Genomic DNA, 20,645 nt, shown 5'->3' on the forward strand with positions numbered 1-20,645 from the left:
GCCGCCCACCAGGTCCCCGTGACCCAGCCAGCACTGTTCTGTGACACACTGCCGCCCACCAGGTCCCCGTGACCCAGCCAGCACTGTTCTGTGACCCACTTCCTCCACCCCATCCACACGCCTCCGAAGGTGCCGCTTTCATCTCCTTAATCTCTGCCCCAGAGGACCCTATGCTTTTAAGTTGATGCCATGTTAAAACGGCAGTCCTGGCATCTCCAAGGGAATCCTCTGAAATGTTCTTTGCATTGGAAACAATCAGAAGTCTAAAGGGAGAGGATCAGGGTGGTAGGATGGATGGGCTTCCCAAGAAACACGCTCTCGGGCAGACCCTGCCACCCTCAAAGAATGACGAGCTGGGCAGTAACAGAAAATAACAATATTACTAATAGAATTAGAAAATATTCCTTGGAGCAACTTTTCTGGCCTCTTCCTCATCGTGTGGTTCTCAGTTTTCTTGAACCGTCTTTATGATAAGCCTGTCACCGTCCTGTATCCTTTGAGAAAATCCATCATGGAATGCCGACCTGGCTGACCAGTCTTCTGACTTGGCTGCTCTACCTTGAATTTGACTGGTCCAGCTGGTATCCCTGGAAGCCATTATTTTGATTATACTATTTTTTTAAGGCCCCCAAAGAAGACGGAAACAAGTCTGCCAATGAAATAGCTCTTGGCAGCTGTCTACCGACTGCACACCCACATGGACACGCTTTGCCTGGAGCGAACGCAGGCAGCGCTGACCGGGACCCCCAGCAGCACGTTTCACTTGTTTTCATGTATGTGTGGTTTGTCTCCGGGCTCTATGCTGTTCCGCTCGTTTATGTATTTATTTCTCTCCCTTTCATTCTTATCTTACAGCGACTGTGTGAAGTTTTAGAAAGGAGAGAGCTCTTTTCATCTGTCTATTTAAAAACCTGGTCCTCTGAATGCAATCTCTTCTTTACAGTGGCAATTATCAGGCACATAAATAAGTAGAAAAGTAACCTATTAAATTTTTGTACACCTCCATCTGACAATTAGCATGATCGTTACAGGCTTCCCAAAGGCAGGTTCCACTTCTATTTTTCTCTGTTCTCTTCAGTGTCAGAACCAATCAATGCCTGGTACACAGTAGACACTCAATAAGTACTTGATGAATGAATAATGATTTACATTAAGAACTGTAGAGGTGATAGAGCACTTTTAAGTTACACTATCAATTTCTCTCAAGTTCTCTAATAATTTTTCCTCCTTTAATTAAGAGCAAGCATTACTGCAAGCACCCCACAGTCGCATTATCAGCGGGATGTAAAACGTGCAATCGCCCTCAGGAAATAGCTGAGGGGAGAGCCCAGGCAAGGAAGTCTTGTGCGGTGATGGCACGGCAAGCCAAAGCTGAAGAGCAAGATGCTGGACCAACAGGCTCCCCTGAGTCCAGATGCCGCCTGTGTCCAGCAACATCCGGCACGAGCTGGAAGGAGCGGCAGGCAGTCAGCGCAGAGCCCTCCCTGGGACATTCCTGCGTAACCGTGCACTGCCTCTCCGAGCCCACGAATAGATGTCTCCACTCGTCACTGACGGCCATCCAGAATGGCGGCATGGCAATGGCAGTACAGCTTGGAAGCGAAAGAAATCAAGCAATTTAACAGTACGTGCACTTTCCTAAGATACGCCGATTAGTGTCCTAATAACTATCGAGCAAAGATAACTTCGTGAAGAAACCACACGGAAGAGCTGTTTGATAACTTCATAAACACTGGGACAAGCCAGGAAGAGAAAGCACCACCCTAAATCATGGATGGAGGACAGACTTACTCCATTTCCACTGAGCTCAACTGCTGGAGAACTGACACTGCTGCTTAGACATAGCTAGTCTTATTATTGTTTCCCTCCCTCCAGGTGCCTGAAGACTGCCATTGGGAGACAACCTCCTCACCTGGTCACAGCATCCACCAGGAACGGCGCTGGGGCAGAGATGAGCAAGGCTGCTTCTGTGCTATCGTGTCCCTCCATCCCACAGGAGGACACTCCTGTTTCTGCACGTCCATTAGAAAGGAGGCCACTCTGCTGTGGAAAAGACACGTCTGAACCAAGAGGCAACACCTCATCTTCACTGATGCTTCCAGCAATAGACAGCAATAAGGAAGATGGTCTTGGTGTTGTATTTTTCTTTACCATCCTTCACCTGATTTTTTTTTTTAGTCGCCTTAAGAATTTATAACCAGAAAGATTATGTAACTAGGTTGAAGCCATTAAGCTCAGTTTTAATAAAACTCCCTAACAACTCTTTTCAGTTTTTCAGGAAGAAAAATTCTAGACCTCATTTTGAAAGGGTAACAACAATAATAAAAGCAAATATAAACTTACTGGCACAATCCACCGGGGTGTGATCACTGATGCTGTAGACACCTACAAAAAAAAAATATATATATATATATATATTTATTTTAGAGCAGTCTTATTTCCAAAATTACATTCACAATACTTTCTATCTCAAAATATATGGCAAATTCCAACGTCAAATGAGTAGAAAAACCACAATCAATGTGTTGTCAATTCTCTTGCACACCTCTATTCTGACCTAGCTGCGCATGTAGTACTTCCCCGGTGCCCTCACCCACCACAGCTAATTCCGACCGCAAATAAAAGGGCACAGGGCTCTTGACTATCTATCACTTGTGCCCAAGACTTCAGATGCCAGCCTTGGTCACCCTCACTTCTTACCTGCAAGCTATCAAGTTGGGGTTCACCACTCCAACCCAAAGCAGAAGCCCTTAGCCCCCTCATTTCCGACCTGCTGGCTCTCACTACTCAAGGGGGTGAGCACTGGATAACTCACCAGAATTCATGGAAAGAACAATTTTATTATATGAAAAACTGAGAGAAATGAAGAGACGCACAGGGCAAAGCCTGAGAGGGTTCCCAGTGCAGAACGTCAAGTCCCAAAAAGGAGCCCAGTACTCTGCCGCAGGCAACAATCTCTTTCACCAACCAGGAAGTTCACAGAGTCTCTGTGCCCAGGGCTTTTCCTGGGGGCTCATTATGTGGATAGAATGGATTGAATGAGAAAGTCCCCAGGCCCAGATCAGCTGATATAATTTAAACCTGGCCAAAACGCACCTGACTCACCCATTAGCATTAACTGAAAGTAGAAGTTTCATCAAAGACACTGAATTACTGGAAGTATTTCCAAGGTGTTCTCAGGAATCAAGGTCAAAGAACAAATTCGTTGGGGGAGGGGGGAAGGGGAGAGGAGTTGATTTTCAAGCCCACACTTGGAAAGGAGGAAGATAATTCTTCCTCCTAAGCTGAACTGGACTGCATAATCCAAGATTCTTTTCTATGGTGCAGTTGCTTAACAAACTGCCATCTTTGGGTAGCGGGGGAACAGGGCACTATATCTCCACAGGGAAAGAGGGATCAGACTTCATGCCTGGGCTCCAAGATGTGAATGCAACATACCGGCATGGAGCAGGGAAGCAATAGAGAGGGCTGAGGGGCCAGACCCAATCCCACTAGGTGGACAGCCCCTCCCCACCCCGCCCCCGCCCACAGAAGAATTCACTTCAGAGGACAGCACTGAAGTTGCAGCTCAGGGCGAGGGACATGTCTGATCAGAGCACTCAGGAGCAAAGGAAGGGAGAGGAAGAGAGAGTGGAGCACAATCTGGCACACAAAGCCCTGAGGACAATCCTGCTCAGAGCAGCCAAAGCACAGAGAGCACCATAGGGCCAGACCCACTATGCGACACGACATCCCTCACTGACCCATAGCCCTATAGGTGAAAACACTGGAGACACAGTGCAGGAACTGGGTCCGATCTGACCCCACCACACCGAGGAAAAACACTAAGGGCGTGCAACAGAACAGCAAGGGGAAGAGAGCAATGAAGTCCTCAGGGAGTACTAATAATAGACCTTGGGACCAGGTGTGCACCCCATCAGAGCCAGCCGGACAACACTCCTAAAGGTCAACAAACAGACCTTGAACGATTTACAGGTATATTTTTTTCTGTCGTTGGTTTTGTTGTTGTTGCTGTTTTGTCTTTTTATGTTGCTTTGCCTTGCTCTGTTTTGTTTTTTGTGCATATTATTATCTCTGCAGGTCTATTTAGATAAAATAGGCTGTATTAACAATCTGGAGAGAAGCAACAAAGTCCAGATGGAAGAAGCACACCAGCCTGTGCGATCACGAGGTGTCGAAGGGATCAGGTATCAGGCATCATCAGAACAAAAAAAATCATATAATTGTGAATGAGGGGGAGTGCAGAGTGGAGACCCAAAGCTCATCTGTAGGCAACTGGACATTCCCTTACAGAAGTGTCGCAGGGAGAAGATGAGCCAGTCAGGGTGCGATGTAGCAACAATGAAACATACAACTTTGTTCTAGTTCCTAAATGCTTCCTCCCCACTCCACTATCATGATCCCAATAATACCTTACAAATCTGGCTAGACCAGAGGATGTACAGCGGTACAGATAGGAACTGGAAACATAGGGAATTGAGGGCGGATGATCCCTTCAGTATCAGTGGTGAGAATGGAGATACCGGGAGGGTAGGGGGAGGGTGGTGTGGAAATGGGGACCCGATTTCAAGGATCTACACATAACCTCCTCCCTGGGGAATGGACAACAGAAAAGTGGTTGAAGGGAAACATTGGACAGTGCAATATATGACAAAATAATAATTTGTAAATTATCTAGGGTTCATAAGAGAGGGGGAGTGGGGAGGGAGGGGAAAATAGGAGCTGATGCCAGGGGCGTAAGTGGAGAGCAAATGTTTTGATAATGATGAGGGCAATGAATGTACAAATGTGCTTTACACAATTGACGTATATATGGATTGTGATAAGAGTTGTATGAGCCCCCAATAAAATGATTAAAGAAAAGTAAAAGAAAGAAATGACTGAAATGGATGTCAACAGAAATTCTGAAAATTGCTCATGAATAATGTATAGCTAAAGCAAATGAAAGAAATGATGAAGTAAAAGAAGTAGATAGAAAATTTCAAAGGGTGATTCAAGACAAGAAGTTATTATAATGAAATGTGTAAAGCCCTGGAGTTAGAAAAACAAAAATGGGAAGGTGCTTGGCATTTTTTCTAATCAGTTTTTTAAAATCCCCAGGGGCCATTCTACCCTGACCTACAGGCTGGCTGTGCGTCAACAGACCGGGCAGCAGTGGGCTTGGTTTGGGGACTTCATCCAGGGCTTGCATGGTGCACTGGGTCATGCACTGAGTGCTGCTTCTCACCACCAGCCCTCTGTGAGAAACAGATGGGACTTTCTACTCCTGCACGTTTAAGGTGCCAGAAACCCAAAGCGGAGGTCCACCCTGCTCTAGCGGGTCATATGAATGGGAACTGACTTGATAGCAGTGAGTTTTGGCTTTCTGGTACTTAATCCAGTATCTTTTGTACTGTAATAATGTTCAATGCCACCTATATGTATGTCCCTACCTTTCAGAATTTAAAACAAATTAAATATATCTTTATCATCTTAACTCTTTAGAAATGGATTTGTCCCCATAAGCTTCTTCTCATGTTATTTAATATGGTATTGATGTAGACAAATAGAGCAACATAGTAACATACATATTGAAAGTGGTAGAATTTTAGAACAGAAAATGGCAATAGTGATTGAAATCTGAAAGCATTGGAAAAGTTTTACTACAATTTTTTAAAAAAATAAAAGAATTTGAATCTGGCAGTAATATTTCCAAAATGGAAATCCCTTTCTATCTTCCTTTTTAAAGATACTTACCTGAGGTGTGACTTTCTGGTCGATTAGATTCTCAGTGAGAGATAAAAGTAAGGCATCCAATTCATCTGTAGCATCCTACGGAGACAAGGCATGTATAGTTGTTAAAGAACCCCTTACTCAGCAGACAGGGCTGCCCCACATCCTTCTCAGTTATCATTTTGAGCAGGCCTGACTGGTCTTGATTCTTGAGTAAACAGAGACACTGCAGGAATCATGGGTATTAATGCTTCTACTTTAGCCTGGAGGGGAACGCAGACCACACGTAGAACTTACACACGCTAAACTATAATATGAGTTTCCGTACAGCTACTCCGTTTGGTGAGACAAGCAGGAAGACAAAGCCTAGTCTGACTCTCAGATGGTAGAAAGCAAAGACCAGAGGACCATGCGTCAAGGAGATGCTAAATTCCAAGTGCTCTTTTATCTGGACAGACAGCTGCTTCACTGTTTGCAAAAGGGCACCAGGTGAACTTGCCCCATTAACTGCAATTAATACTTGAAAAGTGATTTGTCTTCCTGTTGGGAATATACACAGTATGAGCACAGACCAATTCAAGTCGCTATGAGTACATTTCAATGACATCCACTGTATCTTTCAAGTTGTACCGTCATTGTCACCCCCGTCTCTGAGCTGCTCCTTCATCAATGCATACTCACTACTCCCGAAGGTCCTATCTAATCTTTGGGCTGCTGTCGTCACTTTGATCCCAAATACAGATCGATCATAAAAGGGCATAATGCTCAAGAGCCTTTATACTAATTAATCTAAACTTTACTGTTCGGTGTCTGAGTGAGAATTGACTCAAGGGCATTTGGTTTTGGTTTATTGTTTGGTTTTACGGCGTCCACAGGAGATTTTTTTGGATTAAGGTCTACAGATTCTCTTAGAGCAATAGTTTCAGGATTCATCCAGCCCCCATGGCTCCAGAAAATTTGGATTCCATTCTTTTTAGCATCTCCCCCCTTTGATCAAGATTCTTTTTTAGAATCTTTGACTGAAATGTTCGCTAATTGTAGCCAGGCACTATCTAGCTCTTTGGGTCTCATGTCAAAGAAGGGATCTGTTCATGGAGGCAATTAGCCTCCTTCATTTCCTCCTCCCATTCTTGACCCTGGGAGAACAGGGGCTAATAGTTGTACCTTTAATGGATCCTTGCAAGCTTTTTAAGACTACCTAAGAGCCACGAGGCAGGATAGAACCATTAAACATGTTGCTAGGTCAATTAACTGAGATGTCCCCTGACACCATGATCCCAAGCCTCCAAATCAAAACACTAACTTCCAGAGATGTCTGGGTGTACATGAGCTGTCTGGGTGTACACGAGATGTCTGGGTGTACACGAGCTGTCTGGGTGCACACAAGATGTCTGGGTGTACATGAGCTGTCTGGGTGTACATGAGATGTCTGGGTGTACACTAGCAGTCCCCGCAGCTCTAATTATAACATTTTAAATTTGTATTTGAAGCAACTGATGGAAACACAATTTGATAGTTTTCCTTAATCAAAGGTTCTAAGTGTTTTGTAGCAGTACTTTTTAACTTACACACACACACACACACACACACACACACACACACACACACGAGTACAGAATTGTATCTTTCATTCCACTGTGGTAAGTCAAAAAGTACCACTACAGACCCCATTGAAACCAAACTATCAAAAGGTGAAGTTACTGATTCTGGACATTGTGGTGTAAACACTTCTGAAGACAGTTCCCTACTGCTACGTTCTTCACTTGACACCATGTCAATATGAAAGTTTGGGCACTCTGAAGAGTGTAAACCATGTTCCTTTGAGAAATCCCTGTGGAGAAGACACATGGAGAGAGACCTCTGGAGCGAGGGAAGCCATGTGGAACAGACCCCTGCCAGCACTGAGATGCTCACACCGCCACTTCACCCTAAAGGCTCCCCTCACTGCCTGTGATCTTCTGCACTCGGCATCACTGCAGGTGTTCCACAAGTCTGAAGAGGCCTTGATAGACTGGTATCGGACTATGGACTTGATCTGGGCTGGGATGTTATCTCAATATTCAACTGCTCTTTATATAAAGCTCTTACTGCACACCTATGAGTGTCTATGAATGTTTCTCTAGTCTACCCAGACTAACAGATCTCGGTCATCCCACCAGACAAAGGACCATGGCCACCTGAGGTGCTGGTTTAGGGCAAAGGTAATACAGAATGGGCAGTAGAAGAAGGTAGTCCTACCTATCAGTTACGACCATGTGATCGATTGCAAAAGTGAGGTCTGTGATTGTCAGTTTATCTTCTTTATACGTGCTTATTGAATATCTTTGTTTATGTATGATGTCCCAGATACAATTAGATTCAGTGTGTTTTCATTTATACGTATGATAGATGTTTGAAGTTAGGTATAAGTGTGATTTCATTAATGTCTAGGAATTATATATGGCTAAAGAATTGTGTACAGGTGCCAAGTTGGCAAGTGTTGGACTATAATAGGTAGGTTTATTATGCCAACGTGGACAATAAGAACATGTGGGATTAATAAGGTCATAGTTTGACTGGAGAGTAAAGAGATAAATGGCTTGGCAAGCCCCACCTCTCTCTCTCTTGCTCTCTGGTGATTGGACCAGCATGGGGCTGCCTTATCTAGTTCTCTGTCTCAACTTGTGAGCTACACTACCTGTGAGACACCCAACCCGTGGATCAGTTCACTAGAGCTTGAGGTTCCTTAGAGACCTGCTTTACCATGTTTCTGGTGCATATATCTCTTAAGCTTGGGGCTGTCGGATCCTGTTGTCTTACTGTTGGTGACCCGCCCTGCTGTTTGCTGTCAGACTGCCCGCATTGCCCGATGGAAGACTCAACTGTCTGCTCCCTTGACCTTGACCGTGCACACCAGCAGCCCTTGTGAGTTGAAGGACTTCCAGTATATTAACTGCTCCACTGAAGTGAGTTGAACTGAGCCCTCTGTACTGCTGTGTGGACTAATCAGCTGTTATATTCCTTGGTGCTGTATATATCTATATAAAATTGTAAGTGTCCTGGTTTTGTTTCTCTAGAAAACCCTGCTAACACAATTGTATAAAAAAAAATGCCATCAATAATTAGAAGAATCATACCAAGACCCACCACTGCCCAAGAAAGAATACAGACAAAAGCAGAGAAGCCCGAGATACTCCTGCAAGCGGTGTGGTCAGAGGCTCCTCCCGAAACACGGCGCCTCAATGCTTTTTCAAAAGCACAGCCTAAACCCAGGTATCATCAGAAGTCGTTAGGTGTCCCTGATTAAAAGCTTGCCTTTCTAAATAATCATTAGTAAAAGCATCCTTACCTTTAGAACAGAATCGTTTCCGGTAGGTGTGGCATGTAACAGAGCCAGAGGATCTTTGAGTAGAGACGTGCCATCCTCATTCAAAGTAGCACTAGGGAAAAGAAGTTCCCATAATGGAGGGTTTATACAGCACGGCAACATTTTCAAGAAAATGTTATGCATTCAACAGTGCCCTCTATGACCCCCTTAAAATTGCGTTGTAAATCCTAACTGCCACAGCTATAGTTAAGGAGCCTTGGTAACACTATGAGTTAGCTTGCCAACCACAAAATGGGCAGTTTAAACCATCTGTTCTGTGGGAGATAGCGTTATCTGCTCCTATACAGATTTAGTTTTATGAAACCTCATAGAAGGTCACTAGGAGTTGCAATTCAAACAAAGCATTGAGGTTTTTTTATATTGGTGGCTATAATCCCATTTTGGAAAGTGATTTCTTTATTATGTTAATGATACATAAAACAGAGTAGACTCCTCAAGTAAGCAAGCAGAGCTAGTAGAAGGTAGGGTGCCATGCCACTGGAGACAGCCAAGAAACCAAGAAACGGAAGCTGAGAAAAGACAAAACTCTTCCCACAGAGCCAACAGATGCCGAAAGCTTTCCGCTAGGGCCCGTGCCCTGAATTTGGACGTCTAACCTCCTACATTGCAAGGACATACACTCTCTTGGTTAAGAGTCACTCATCTGTGGTATTGCTACCAGCGCAGCACTACGGGAGACAGAGTGCTTAGGAAAGAAGCTTGTTAGAATCATGTCAGAAAAAGACGATCACAAGCGGCTATTGATGCCCCACCGCCCGCGTGGCAGATTGTACATCCAGGTCAGATGTGTATACAGATGGAAAGACATGCTTCCCAACTAAAAAAATCACTGAGACAGTAGAAAAGACTGATCTTTAAACAAAAGGATAAAATTCTTAAGACTTGAAAACCAATAAATGATACCAAACGTAGTTCCGAAACTTGGGGTATATCCTAGAAGATATAAAAAAGAAGAGTATGATTTCAAAATTATGAGCAGATTAAATGCTTTTGTCTCCCAAAGACATCAAATGCAGAGAAGCGACATCAAAGGTGTTAAGCTAAATTAACAAGGTGAGAAGAGAACGGCAGCAGTCACATGGCAGAGTCAGAAGTCCCACCTCTGTCCCCCGACAGAAACATCCCAAAGCAAGCATAAAAAACAGCAATTATCAGAATCATTTTGGCAGGTCACTGATAAGTAGTTGAAGGTTTTGGCTTTTTTCTTGCCTTTGTCCACAGCCTTCCTCGTTGGTGACCAGCTTGAATAAGGCAGCCACAACCAGAACAGTGCACACTCACAGACTAGGGAGCTTCTCTGCTCTTCCGGTGGCAACACTATGGCCAGGGGCTAGTCTGCTTCCCTGTCTTGGAACTCACCCCATGGCATCATTGGAACTGGGTAATAATGACAGCTGTGATGAGAGCACATTAGAAGGTTCGAAGCAGCTTAACTATAGAAGTGCAATGTATGTGAATATTATATTAAGAAAACTACTTTAAAAAAAGAAAAACCAAACTTTATCTATGGTTACCATGGGTGAAAGAGGAAGAGTTGTGCTTAGGGGGCACAGTATTCATTTTAATGGTGGTGGAACAATTTGGAGAAGGATAGTAATAATGTTTGTACAACACGAGGAGTATACTCAATGGCACTGAATTATATAGAAGTGTTGAACTGATGAATATTTTGTTGTGTACAGGAACGGATGAACTTTTAACACCAATGGGGAAAGGGGAACTAAGACATACAGCAGTTTCTGTTTAAGGACAGAGACAAAGCCAGGGAGGTTTGTTTTGGATTTATATAAATTAGAGCATTCAAAAGCACCTGTGTAGATAGAAAATTTTAGGAAATCACATCTATGCTTAGGGCAAGATGAATACTCAAAAATCCTAACTTTGACCTCAGACTGATATCAAGGCTCAGCAAGTCTGAGAGTTGAAGGAGTGTCGCAGCACACAGGCAAGCTGCAGAGACGGTGAGGGATGTTTAGTCCATGCTGTTGTTTACTTTTGTTTTAATGTTCTGCTTTTAAATTTCTGTCCAAAGACATTTCTGTCAAAACACTCGCTGAAAACATGTTAAAGGAACAGAGTTCAATCACCACACATGTCAAGGATACTCTTTGCAAAAACAAAAAGGTTGGAAAAGTCATTAACAGACTGTTATAGCATTCCAAAATCAATAATCAAAAGCAAGTCAAGATAATGAATTAGTAATCAAAAACCTTCCAACAAAGAAAAGTCCAGTACCAGATGGCTTCACTGGTGAATTCCACCAAAATTTTAAGGAAGAACTAACAGTAACTCTTTTCCAATTCTTCCAAAAGATATAAAAGGAGAGAACACTTCATAACTCAGTCTATGAAGGCAGAATTACAATGAGACCAAACACAGGCAAAAACATTACAAGAAGAAAAACACTCTTCCTTATGAATACCGATGCAAAAATACTCAACCACGTACTAATAAACAACCAAACAGCATAGGAAAAAAATTATGTATTATGTCAAGTAAGATTTATTTAGGGAAAGAAAGAGTAATTCAACATATGATAATCAGTCAGCGTCACAGTGTGGGAATTGTGCCCAATCTGAGCCCACCACACTGAAGCAAAACACTAAGGGCGTGCAACAGAACAGTAAGAGGAACAGAGCAACAAAGTCCCTGAGAATACCGAAAATAGACTTTGGGGCCAGGGCTTGGCACCCCATTAGATTTGAGCGGAAAATACTCCTAAAGGCCAACAAACAGTCCTTGAACTAACTACAGGCTTTTCTTTGTTGTTGTTTTGTCATTGGATTTTTGTTGTTTTGTTTTCTTCTGTTGGTTTGTTTTGCTCTGTCTTGTTTTTGAGCATGTTATTATCTCTGCAGGTCTGTCTAAATAAGATAGGGTGGATGAACAATCTGGGGGAGAAAACAATGGGACCAACGGTTCTGGAGGGACTGGGAGAGGGGGAGATGGTGGGGGTGGGGGGAGTGGTGTTAATAAACCCAGGGACAAGGGAACAGCAAGTGATCCAAATCGGTGGTGAGGAGGGTGTAGGAGGCCTGGTAGTGCGTGATCAAGGGTAATGTAACCAGGGGAATTACTGAAACCCAAATGAAGGCTATGCATGATAGTGGGACAAGAGGAAAGTAAAAGGAAATAGAGGAAAGAACTAGGTGGCAAAGGGCATTTACAGAGGTCTAAATACAGAATGTACATATATAAATATATTTATATATGACAATGGGAAAATAGATCTATGTGCATATATTTATAGGCCTAGTATTAAGGTAGCAGATGGATATTGGGCCTCCACTCAAGTACTCCCTCAATTCAAGAATACTTTGTTCTATTAAACTGGCATTGCATGATGCTCACCTTCCTGACACAATTGCTGAAGACAAATGGATACATAAGCAAATGTGGTGAAGAAAGCTGATGGTGCCCACCTATCAAAAGATATAGTGTCTGGGGTCTTAAAGGCTTGAAGGTAAACAAGCGGCCATCTAGCTCAGAAGCAATAAAGCCCACATGGAAGATGCACATCAGCCTGTGTGATCATGAGGTGTCAAAGGGATCAGGGACCAGGCATCAAAGAACAAAAAATCAAATCATTGTGAATGAGGGGGAGTGCAGATTGGGGACCCAAGACCCATCTGTAGGCAATTGGACATTCCCTTACATTAGGGTCACGGGGAGGAGATGAGCCAGTCAGGGAGCAGTGTAGCAACGATGAAACATACAACTTTCCTCTAGTTCCTAAATGCTTCCTACCCCCAACCCCCTATCATGATCCCAATTCTACCTTACAAATCTGGCTAGACCAAAGGATGTACACTGGTACAGAAAGGAACTGGAAACACAAGGAATCCAGGATGGATGATCCCTTCAGGACCACAGCTGAGAGTGGCGATAAGGGGAAACCAATTACAAGGATCTACATATAACCTCCTCCCCGGGGGTTGGACAACAGAAAAGTGGGTGAATGGAGACGTCGGACAGTATAAGATAAGACAAAAATCATAATTTATAAATTATCAAGGGTTCATGAGGGAGGAGGAAAAAATGAGGAGCTGATGCCAGGGGCTTAAATGGAGAGCAAATGTTTTGACAATGATGAGGGCAACGAATGTACAAATGCGCTTTGCACAAGTGATGTATGTATGGATTGTGATAAGAGTTGTATGAGCCCCCAATAAATGATTTAAAAAAAAGAATATCAATTTAATTAAGCACTTCCAGAACGATACCTGTTTGCAGTAACTTCCTGAACACTGGTATTATTATGACTTAATAAACCATCTTCTTTTGTAACCTAAAAAAAATGGAATCATAAAAAAAAATTAAATTGTTGTTGAGAGCACGAATATTTTGTGCCAGTAAAATGAGAAGTGTCTTTTTAATTAAGTTCAAAGGAGAGAATTATAACGTATCTATAGAAGGTCACTGCTGTAGCTCTTGTGGTCATAAACCTACATCCAAATTAATAATCAAGCTTCGGCTCTCATGGTAACATGCAGAGTTACGTGCCCTCACTCTGCTTGGAGTCGGTTCTGACAGAGGCGGGTCCTCACAGAGGAGGACTGCCCCGTGGGTTGCCGAGTCTGTCAATCTTCACAGGAGTCGAAAGCCTCATCTTTCTCCTAATTGCAGACCTTGTGATCAGCAAACCAACTTGTAAACCACTAGACCACTTATAATTATTTAAGTAGAAACCGTGTTATCAAAAAGAAGCAATATTGGAATTTTTCAAACTTACATGATGCTAGGATGTATATTTGGCTTTTAATGTTTTACCAAATGCTAGAACTATTTCAGGAGACACTTTCTACAAAAAAAACCCTGCTTTACCCCCAACCTTATGGAGCTATTATTTACACACAGTACAATGCACTGTTTGAAGTGTATGGTTCAAAGGACTTTGAAAAATATACACATATGCATAACTACAACAAATATATGCAACACTTCCATTATCTCCTGAGGTAGTTATTGTGCCAACCTGACCGATAAACACCTGTGGGGTTAATTGAAGGGCAGAGAGATAAATGGCTCAGTGAGCTTCACCTTTCTAGTTCTCGGGTCTCTTGCTTTCTGATGGTTGGACCAGGGTGCAGCTGCCCTAGCCAGTTCTCTGCTTCAGCTGGCAAGGCTCACTTCCTGTAAGATATCCCTGAGGAGAAGCCGCATGGACTTACCCCGATGTAGCCCTGGGTGCTGGAGCAGCCGTGTGGAGACCCCTGTCAGTTCACTGACTTGGCTTACCTCCTGCAGTCAGCATCATTGCATGTGTTTTGTGAGATGGAGGAGGACTTTGTGGATTGGTGTCGGACATATGGGTTAATGTTGGACTTGTGGGCTTGGGCAGCACTCGGTTGGGATGTTTTCTTGATGTGCACTTACCCTTTACATAAAACTCTCTCTTATACATATGATCTTCTGAGGATTTATTTCTCTAATGTACCGAGACTAACACATCTCCCAACATAAATGTTTCCTTGGGCTGTTCTTAGGCAATCCCACCCATAACCCTTACATGCAGCAGACAATAATGCCTATTTTCTACAATCTGATGTAAACACAATCTTTTATGTTTGCCTCGTTAGAACAGCATAAGCTTTTTCTCGACAGGTTGGCCACCCGAACACAGCGAAAACCACTGCAAAATCCAAATCAAAGTGGGAAAGGAAAAGACCGCTACCAGCATCACTGGCCACGTCGATTCTGGCAAGTCCACCACTACTGCTGGGATGGACGAAGGACCACTGAGAAATGTACGAAGGAAGCTGCTGAGAAGGAGAAGGGCTAATAATTTATGAATTATCAAGGGCTCATGAGGAAGCAGGGAGCGGGGAGGGAGGGGAACAATGAGGAGGTGATGCCAGGGGCTTGAGCAGAGAGCAAATATTTTGAGAATGATGAGTGAGGGCAATGAATGCACAAATGTGCTTTACACAATTGATGTATATGTGGATTGTGATAAGGGTTGTATGAGCCCCCAATAAAATGATTAAAAAAAAAAAGAGAGAAGGAGGGGGCTTCTTCAAGTCTTCCTGCGTCTTGGATAAGCTGAAAGCCGAACGCGAGCATGGCGTCACTACTGATATCGCCCTGTGGAAATTTGAGCCCAGCACATTTGGTGGTAGGTGACCATCATTGATGCTCGTGGACATAGACACGTCATGAAAACATGACTGCAGAAACATCCCAGGCCGCCTGCGCTGTCCTCGTCGCTGCTGCTGGCGTGGGTGAATGTGAAGCTGGGATCTCCAAGATCGGGCAGACCCGGGAGCATGCCCTTCTGGCTAACACACTGGGTGTGAAACAGCTACTTGTTGGTGTTAACAATGGGGATTCTACCGAGCCGGCCTACAGCCAGAAGAAATATGAGGAAATTGTTCAGGAAGGCAGCACTGACATTGAGAAATCTGGCTACAAGCCACGGACAGTAGCATTTGTGCCCATTTCTGGCTGGAATGGTGACAACATGCTAGAGCCAAGTGCTAATAAGCCTTGGTTCAGGGATGGAAGGTCACCCACAAAGCTGGTAATGCCAGTGGTACCATGCTGCTTGACGCTCTGGATTGCATCCTGCCGCCAACTCATCGAACTGATAAGCCCTGCCTCTTAAGGATGTCTACAAACTTGTCGATACTGGCACTGTCGCTGTGGGCAGGGAGGAGACTGATAATTCTGAAACCTGGTGTGGTGGTCACCTTCGCTTCAGTCAACGCTGCCACAGAAGTGAAGTCTGTTGAAATGCACCATGCAGCTTTGAGTGAAGCTTTGCCGGGGAACAGTGTAGCTTTCAATGTCCAGAATGTCTCTGTTCCCCATGGCAAAGTGCCTGGTGACAAGAGAAATGACCTACCAAGGGAAGAAGGCAGTTTCACTGCTCAGGTGATCATCCTGAACCATCCAGGCCAAATCAGTGCTGGATAGGCACCCATGCTGGATTGTCACCCTGCCCACATTGCTTACAAGTTTGCTGTGTCATCTCCTCTGGGGCCTGATTTTCGCCAAGGCCTCCAAAGCAACTTGAATGTCTGCAACTTCTTGGTAGGCGCATGTGTGGAGAGCTGCCCTGCTTTGGGGTTGTTCTGCTGTCCGTTACATGAGGCGGGCCGTTGCTGTGGGTGGATCAAGGCACTAGACAAAAAGGCTGCTAGAGCTGGCAAGATCACCCAGTCTGCCCAGCAGGCAAACTCATGCTACTCATGACACCTGCCACCCCAGTCTGAACCAGCAGTGGAAGAAGGGTCTCAGAGCCGTTTTTCTCAATGGGCCACTTAAATTTAATAGTGATAGAGTAGCTAATGATAACAATGCATCATAAAACTTTGAGAACGAAAGGAATATTTTGTGAACCTTCTGTTTTTCTTTGTGGCAGTGTTAAGTAGTTTTATAAAGCAGTACTTTTAAAATGGAAGACAATTTAAATAAAAATTGTCATAGTTTTTTGAGACCATTTAAAGTTTAATGAGGAAAAAAAGAACAGCATGAATGATGTTTTAGGGATTTACCCATAATGTTACAGACATTGCCAATTCAATTAATTTCTTTTTATTTGTTGGGCAATAAAGTTGCATTGAACCCTAATGACTAAGAGCAGGCAAAATTCCCCAAGACAGCATCCATGAAGAAAGCAAAAGGTCTTTTTCAAACTCTACTCACTGACATGGAGTTGTTTCTGACCCACAGTGACCCTTACAGGGCAGGGTAGAATGGCCTCTATGGGTTCCGGAGACCAGAAATCATTTTGTTTTATTTTGTTTAGGTCAGAAGAGTTTTATTACCTTTTAACAGCCATTAGCTAGGAAAAAGAACTTGCTCTACAACAAACCTCAAATAAATAACACTTTCTCAATTAGCAGAGGCAGTAGCCTCACCATGACAGTCAGAGTCTCCGAACCCCCTACCCCCAGGTTCAGGGAGAGACAGTAGCTTTTAGCTTCTCTTGGAAGGATCAACAGGTGCTCTGGTGATTCACTCCTTTGTGATAGGTAGGTTTATTGTGCCAACCTGGTCAATGAACACATGTGGGATTAATTGACGGGCAGAGACATAAATGGCTCGGCAAGCCTCGCCTTTCTTGTCTCTTGCTCTTTGATCATTGGATCAGTTAGGTGGTTCTCTGCCTCAACTTTCGAGCTACACTACCTGTGGGAAACCCAACCCATGGACCGCGTCAATGTAGTTTGAGGTTCCTTCAAGACCTGCTTCCCATGCTAATGGAGTATACATCACTTTAGCTGGGGACTATCGGACCCTGTCATCTGGCTGCCTGTTGGTGACCCTGCTTTGCTGTCTGTGGCCGGATTGCCTGAATTGCTCTACAGAGGACTCAGCTGTCTGCTTCCTTGACTCGCACCTGGCAGCCCTCAAGACTTGAAGGACTGCCAGTGTATTAGCTGTCGCATGGAAGTGAGTTGCACTGAGCCGTTTGTACTGCTCAATAATTAGGTGTTTATTTCTTATGTTGTATATATATCTGTGTATATAAATATACATAAAATCATAAGTGTCCTGGTTTTGTTTCTCTAGAGTACCTTGTCTAACATACTCCTTTAAGGGGTATGGTTAACATCTCAAACTCTGCCCCTCTAAGCTCCAGCACATTCATGGATTTATCTGCAGCAGAGGCTGTAAGTAATCCACTGCTATCGAGTCAATTCTGACTCATGGCGACCCGATAGGACAGGAGAGAACTTGCCCTGTAAGCTTCTGAGACTGTGAGGGGGTAGAGGCCCATTTTCTTCCCTCGGAGCTGGCTGGTGATTTTGAACTGCTGACCTTGTGATTAGCAATTCAATACATAAGCACTATGCCACCGGGGCTCCTTGAAAAGGTGAACACACGTATATTAATAGCCTATGTCAAATCTGTACACATTCATGGATATACTCTACTCTTCTTCCTGTACTTATCAGCCTGTATATCTATCCACACTTCTACGTGTAGATCACCACCAGAGCAGGATGGTCCGTGTAACAGTACTTAGTTCTGTTTCCTTTAATGTTTGCACACGTCTTGCCCTGCCTCCATTATTTTTGGCTGACTGCCTTCTTATTGTACATTGCTTTCCCGTTCATCCAACACACATCTACCCACTAGACAGTAATTTACTCTCCTCCTTTCACCCCTAGTAACTATCAAAGGGTGTTTCTTTTTAATGGGAAAACCTTTTCTTGACTCTTTATAATAATGGTCTCACATGACATTTGTTCTTTTGTGACTAATTTCATGATCATGTCCATCAGGTTCACTCATGTTAGGAGGGGTTTCACAGCTTCAGTTGCTCTTTAACATTGAGTAGTAGTCCATTCTATGTATGTGTCATAGTTTGTTTATCCATTCATCCATTCATGTGCATTTAGCTCGCCATCATTTTGCTGTTGTGAATAGTGCTACAACGAATATAGGTGTATCTATCTTGTCATGTTATAGCTTTAGGATATATACCAAATAGCGAGAACCTGGGTCAGACAGTATTTCCACTTGGTTGCACCACTTTACAATCCCACCACCATGGTATAAGAGTTCTGGTTTCTCCACATGGTTCTCAGCATTTACTGTCCTCAGTTTAAAAAAAATTTTCTTTTCAATATTAGCTATTAATGCTAGGGGGTCAATACTTTTTAAGTGCTCATAATGTGCCAATCACTATTCCATGTTCTTTTCACTATGTCATTCCATCCTTATAGTCTCCTTCTAAGGTAGATATTACCACTATCCTTATTTCAAACACATCTAAACTGAGGCTCGGAGAAATTAATTAGCTTGTCCAGAGCCACAGTACTAGTAGAAATGAGATCCTAAATCTTTTGGTTCACACAATTTGTCATATTTTATTTTACTTTTTAAACATACTCTATAATTTATGCTTATAGTGGGGTAAGGTAAGAAAGCACAACTAATTATTTCCAAAGTCTTCGGATCTCTTTAATGCTTTGTCTGGGAACCCCATGTTTATATTGGGTGGAGGGGTTGAAAGAAAGCATGAACATTCTGAACATCCTCTCAAGTCTATTCAGGGTTTGTGTCATTAGGAAAGAACATTTTCCATTTGACAGGATATTCTGGAGTGCTAGCCCTGGCAGTGTAGTGGGTTACATGTTGGGCTGCTAACTGCAAGGTCAGCAGTTCAAAACTACCAACCATTCCTTGGGAGAAAGGTAAGGCTTTTGGCTCCTATAGAGTCAAAATTACAGACTCCTATTACAGTCTCTGAACCCTACAGTGACGGTTCTAATCTGTGCTAGTGGGTGACTGTATGACTCAGAATTAACTTGATGTCAGCGAGTTTTTGGGGTCACATGCTGCCTTTGTTCTAGTTTTGGTATGGAAGATAAGTTTGAAAATTAAGGATAACCTAGGAAAATATTATGCTATAAACTTCACGAGGACTAGTTCCTAGCCCCTAAATATTTCTCAGTGTCATAGATAACTAACCATCTATGGACAATTCTACCATATGTCAGGGTAAACGACCCCTAACAAATAATCACAGGCCCGGCCGGCGCAATTGTACAGCAATAACATGTAAAAATTACACTGAAGTCAAAGAGAAGTACAGGAGAGAGAAGAGAGAATAAAATGAAGGAATCAGACACATTTCACGGTACCATGCTCACCTCAGCCCCGCTTGTTGATCCACGTGGGGATGTGGAAGGTGGCAATGGCAGGAGAGAGAGAGACTTATTCCTAACCAAGGCTTATTTATCTTTTGAGGGCGTGCAAGCCCCCTGATTACAGGTAAAGACATATGTCACAGGAAGGGGTTGTACTATAGGTAATACAGTAATGAGGGGGGTGATCTAGGGGTATACGTGCAGTAGAAAAGGGAGGGGCTGGGGTACACATGTGACAAGATGGGCGGATCCTAGATTCAGGATGGCAGCCTAACTTTGGATGTCACTGAGCAGGTTTGACCTTTCTAAGCTCTCCAGGGAAACAATCACTATCCTATCAATAGGGTGTGAGCCCCACCTACAGAGGACCAGACAGTAGTCTGATTGCTCTGGATGACTGAATGCCTTCAGGGAGAGTATCGCTAAGCATCTGACCTCCCACCATGTGCTGGCAAGCAGCCTCTTAGGTGTGGCATATCTTTGGGGGAGACAAAGCTGGGTAAAAGTCGTTTTATATCCCACAAGCACATGAGCACAATGAAGTGTTCTGGAGTTCTCCTTTGAAATGTTATCCACAATTTGCTATTATTCACACAGTGAAATATCTATGCATAGTTAATAAAACAAGTAAATATAGTTCTGATATGCTCTGCTTTCAACCAAGATCCATCAGCAATGATATCCCTGGCTCTATGGCCTCTTCTGAATACAACTGGGTTTTCTGGTAGATTCCTCTCGATGTCTTACAGCAACCACGTTTTCTTCAGGAAAACTTTACTTCCTTGTGATGTTAGTGCTCATTCCATAACCTCCACCTTTCATCAGATCCCTTCTCTTTAGAATGGGCATGAATATGAATGTTTTCTATATGGTCGGCCAGTTTCAAGCGTCTTGGCAAGCAAGCACCACTTCCAAAATCCGTGTGCTGAAATAACTCACGTGGTGTTCATCATTTCCTGGTG

The 20,645-nt window shown here is 43.5% G+C and overlaps 1 protein-coding gene across 2 annotated transcripts in view; it reads right to left on the reverse strand.

Annotated features, from left to right (window-relative positions):
• EPB41L5 (erythrocyte membrane protein band 4.1 like 5) overlaps positions 1 to 20,645 on the reverse strand; it is a 145,585-nt gene that overhangs the window by 4,062 nt on the left and 120,878 nt on the right. The window contains exons 19-23 of one of the 2 annotated variants that reach the window (XM_030884792.2): positions 13,303 to 13,367; positions 9,041 to 9,131; positions 5,737 to 5,811; positions 2,344 to 2,385; positions 1,913 to 2,040 (exon numbers count right to left, since the gene is read on the reverse strand). In XM_030884792.2, the coding sequence (XP_030740652.1) occupies positions 1,913 to 2,040; positions 2,344 to 2,385; positions 5,737 to 5,811; positions 9,041 to 9,131; positions 13,303 to 13,367 (401 nt within the window). Of the gene's footprint in view, positions 1 to 1,912; positions 2,044 to 2,343; positions 2,386 to 5,736; positions 5,812 to 9,040; positions 9,132 to 13,302; positions 13,368 to 20,645 lie in introns of both variants that reach the window. The other variant, XM_004711880.2, reaches the window with a different exon arrangement.

The sequence above is a fragment of the Echinops telfairi genome, unplaced genomic scaffold, assembly GCF_000313985.2.
Source record: "Echinops telfairi isolate 266 unplaced genomic scaffold, ASM31398v2 ScPeMD7_15;HRSCAF=58, whole genome shotgun sequence".
Lineage (NCBI taxonomy): Eukaryota > Metazoa > Chordata > Mammalia > Afrosoricida > Tenrecidae > Echinops > Echinops telfairi.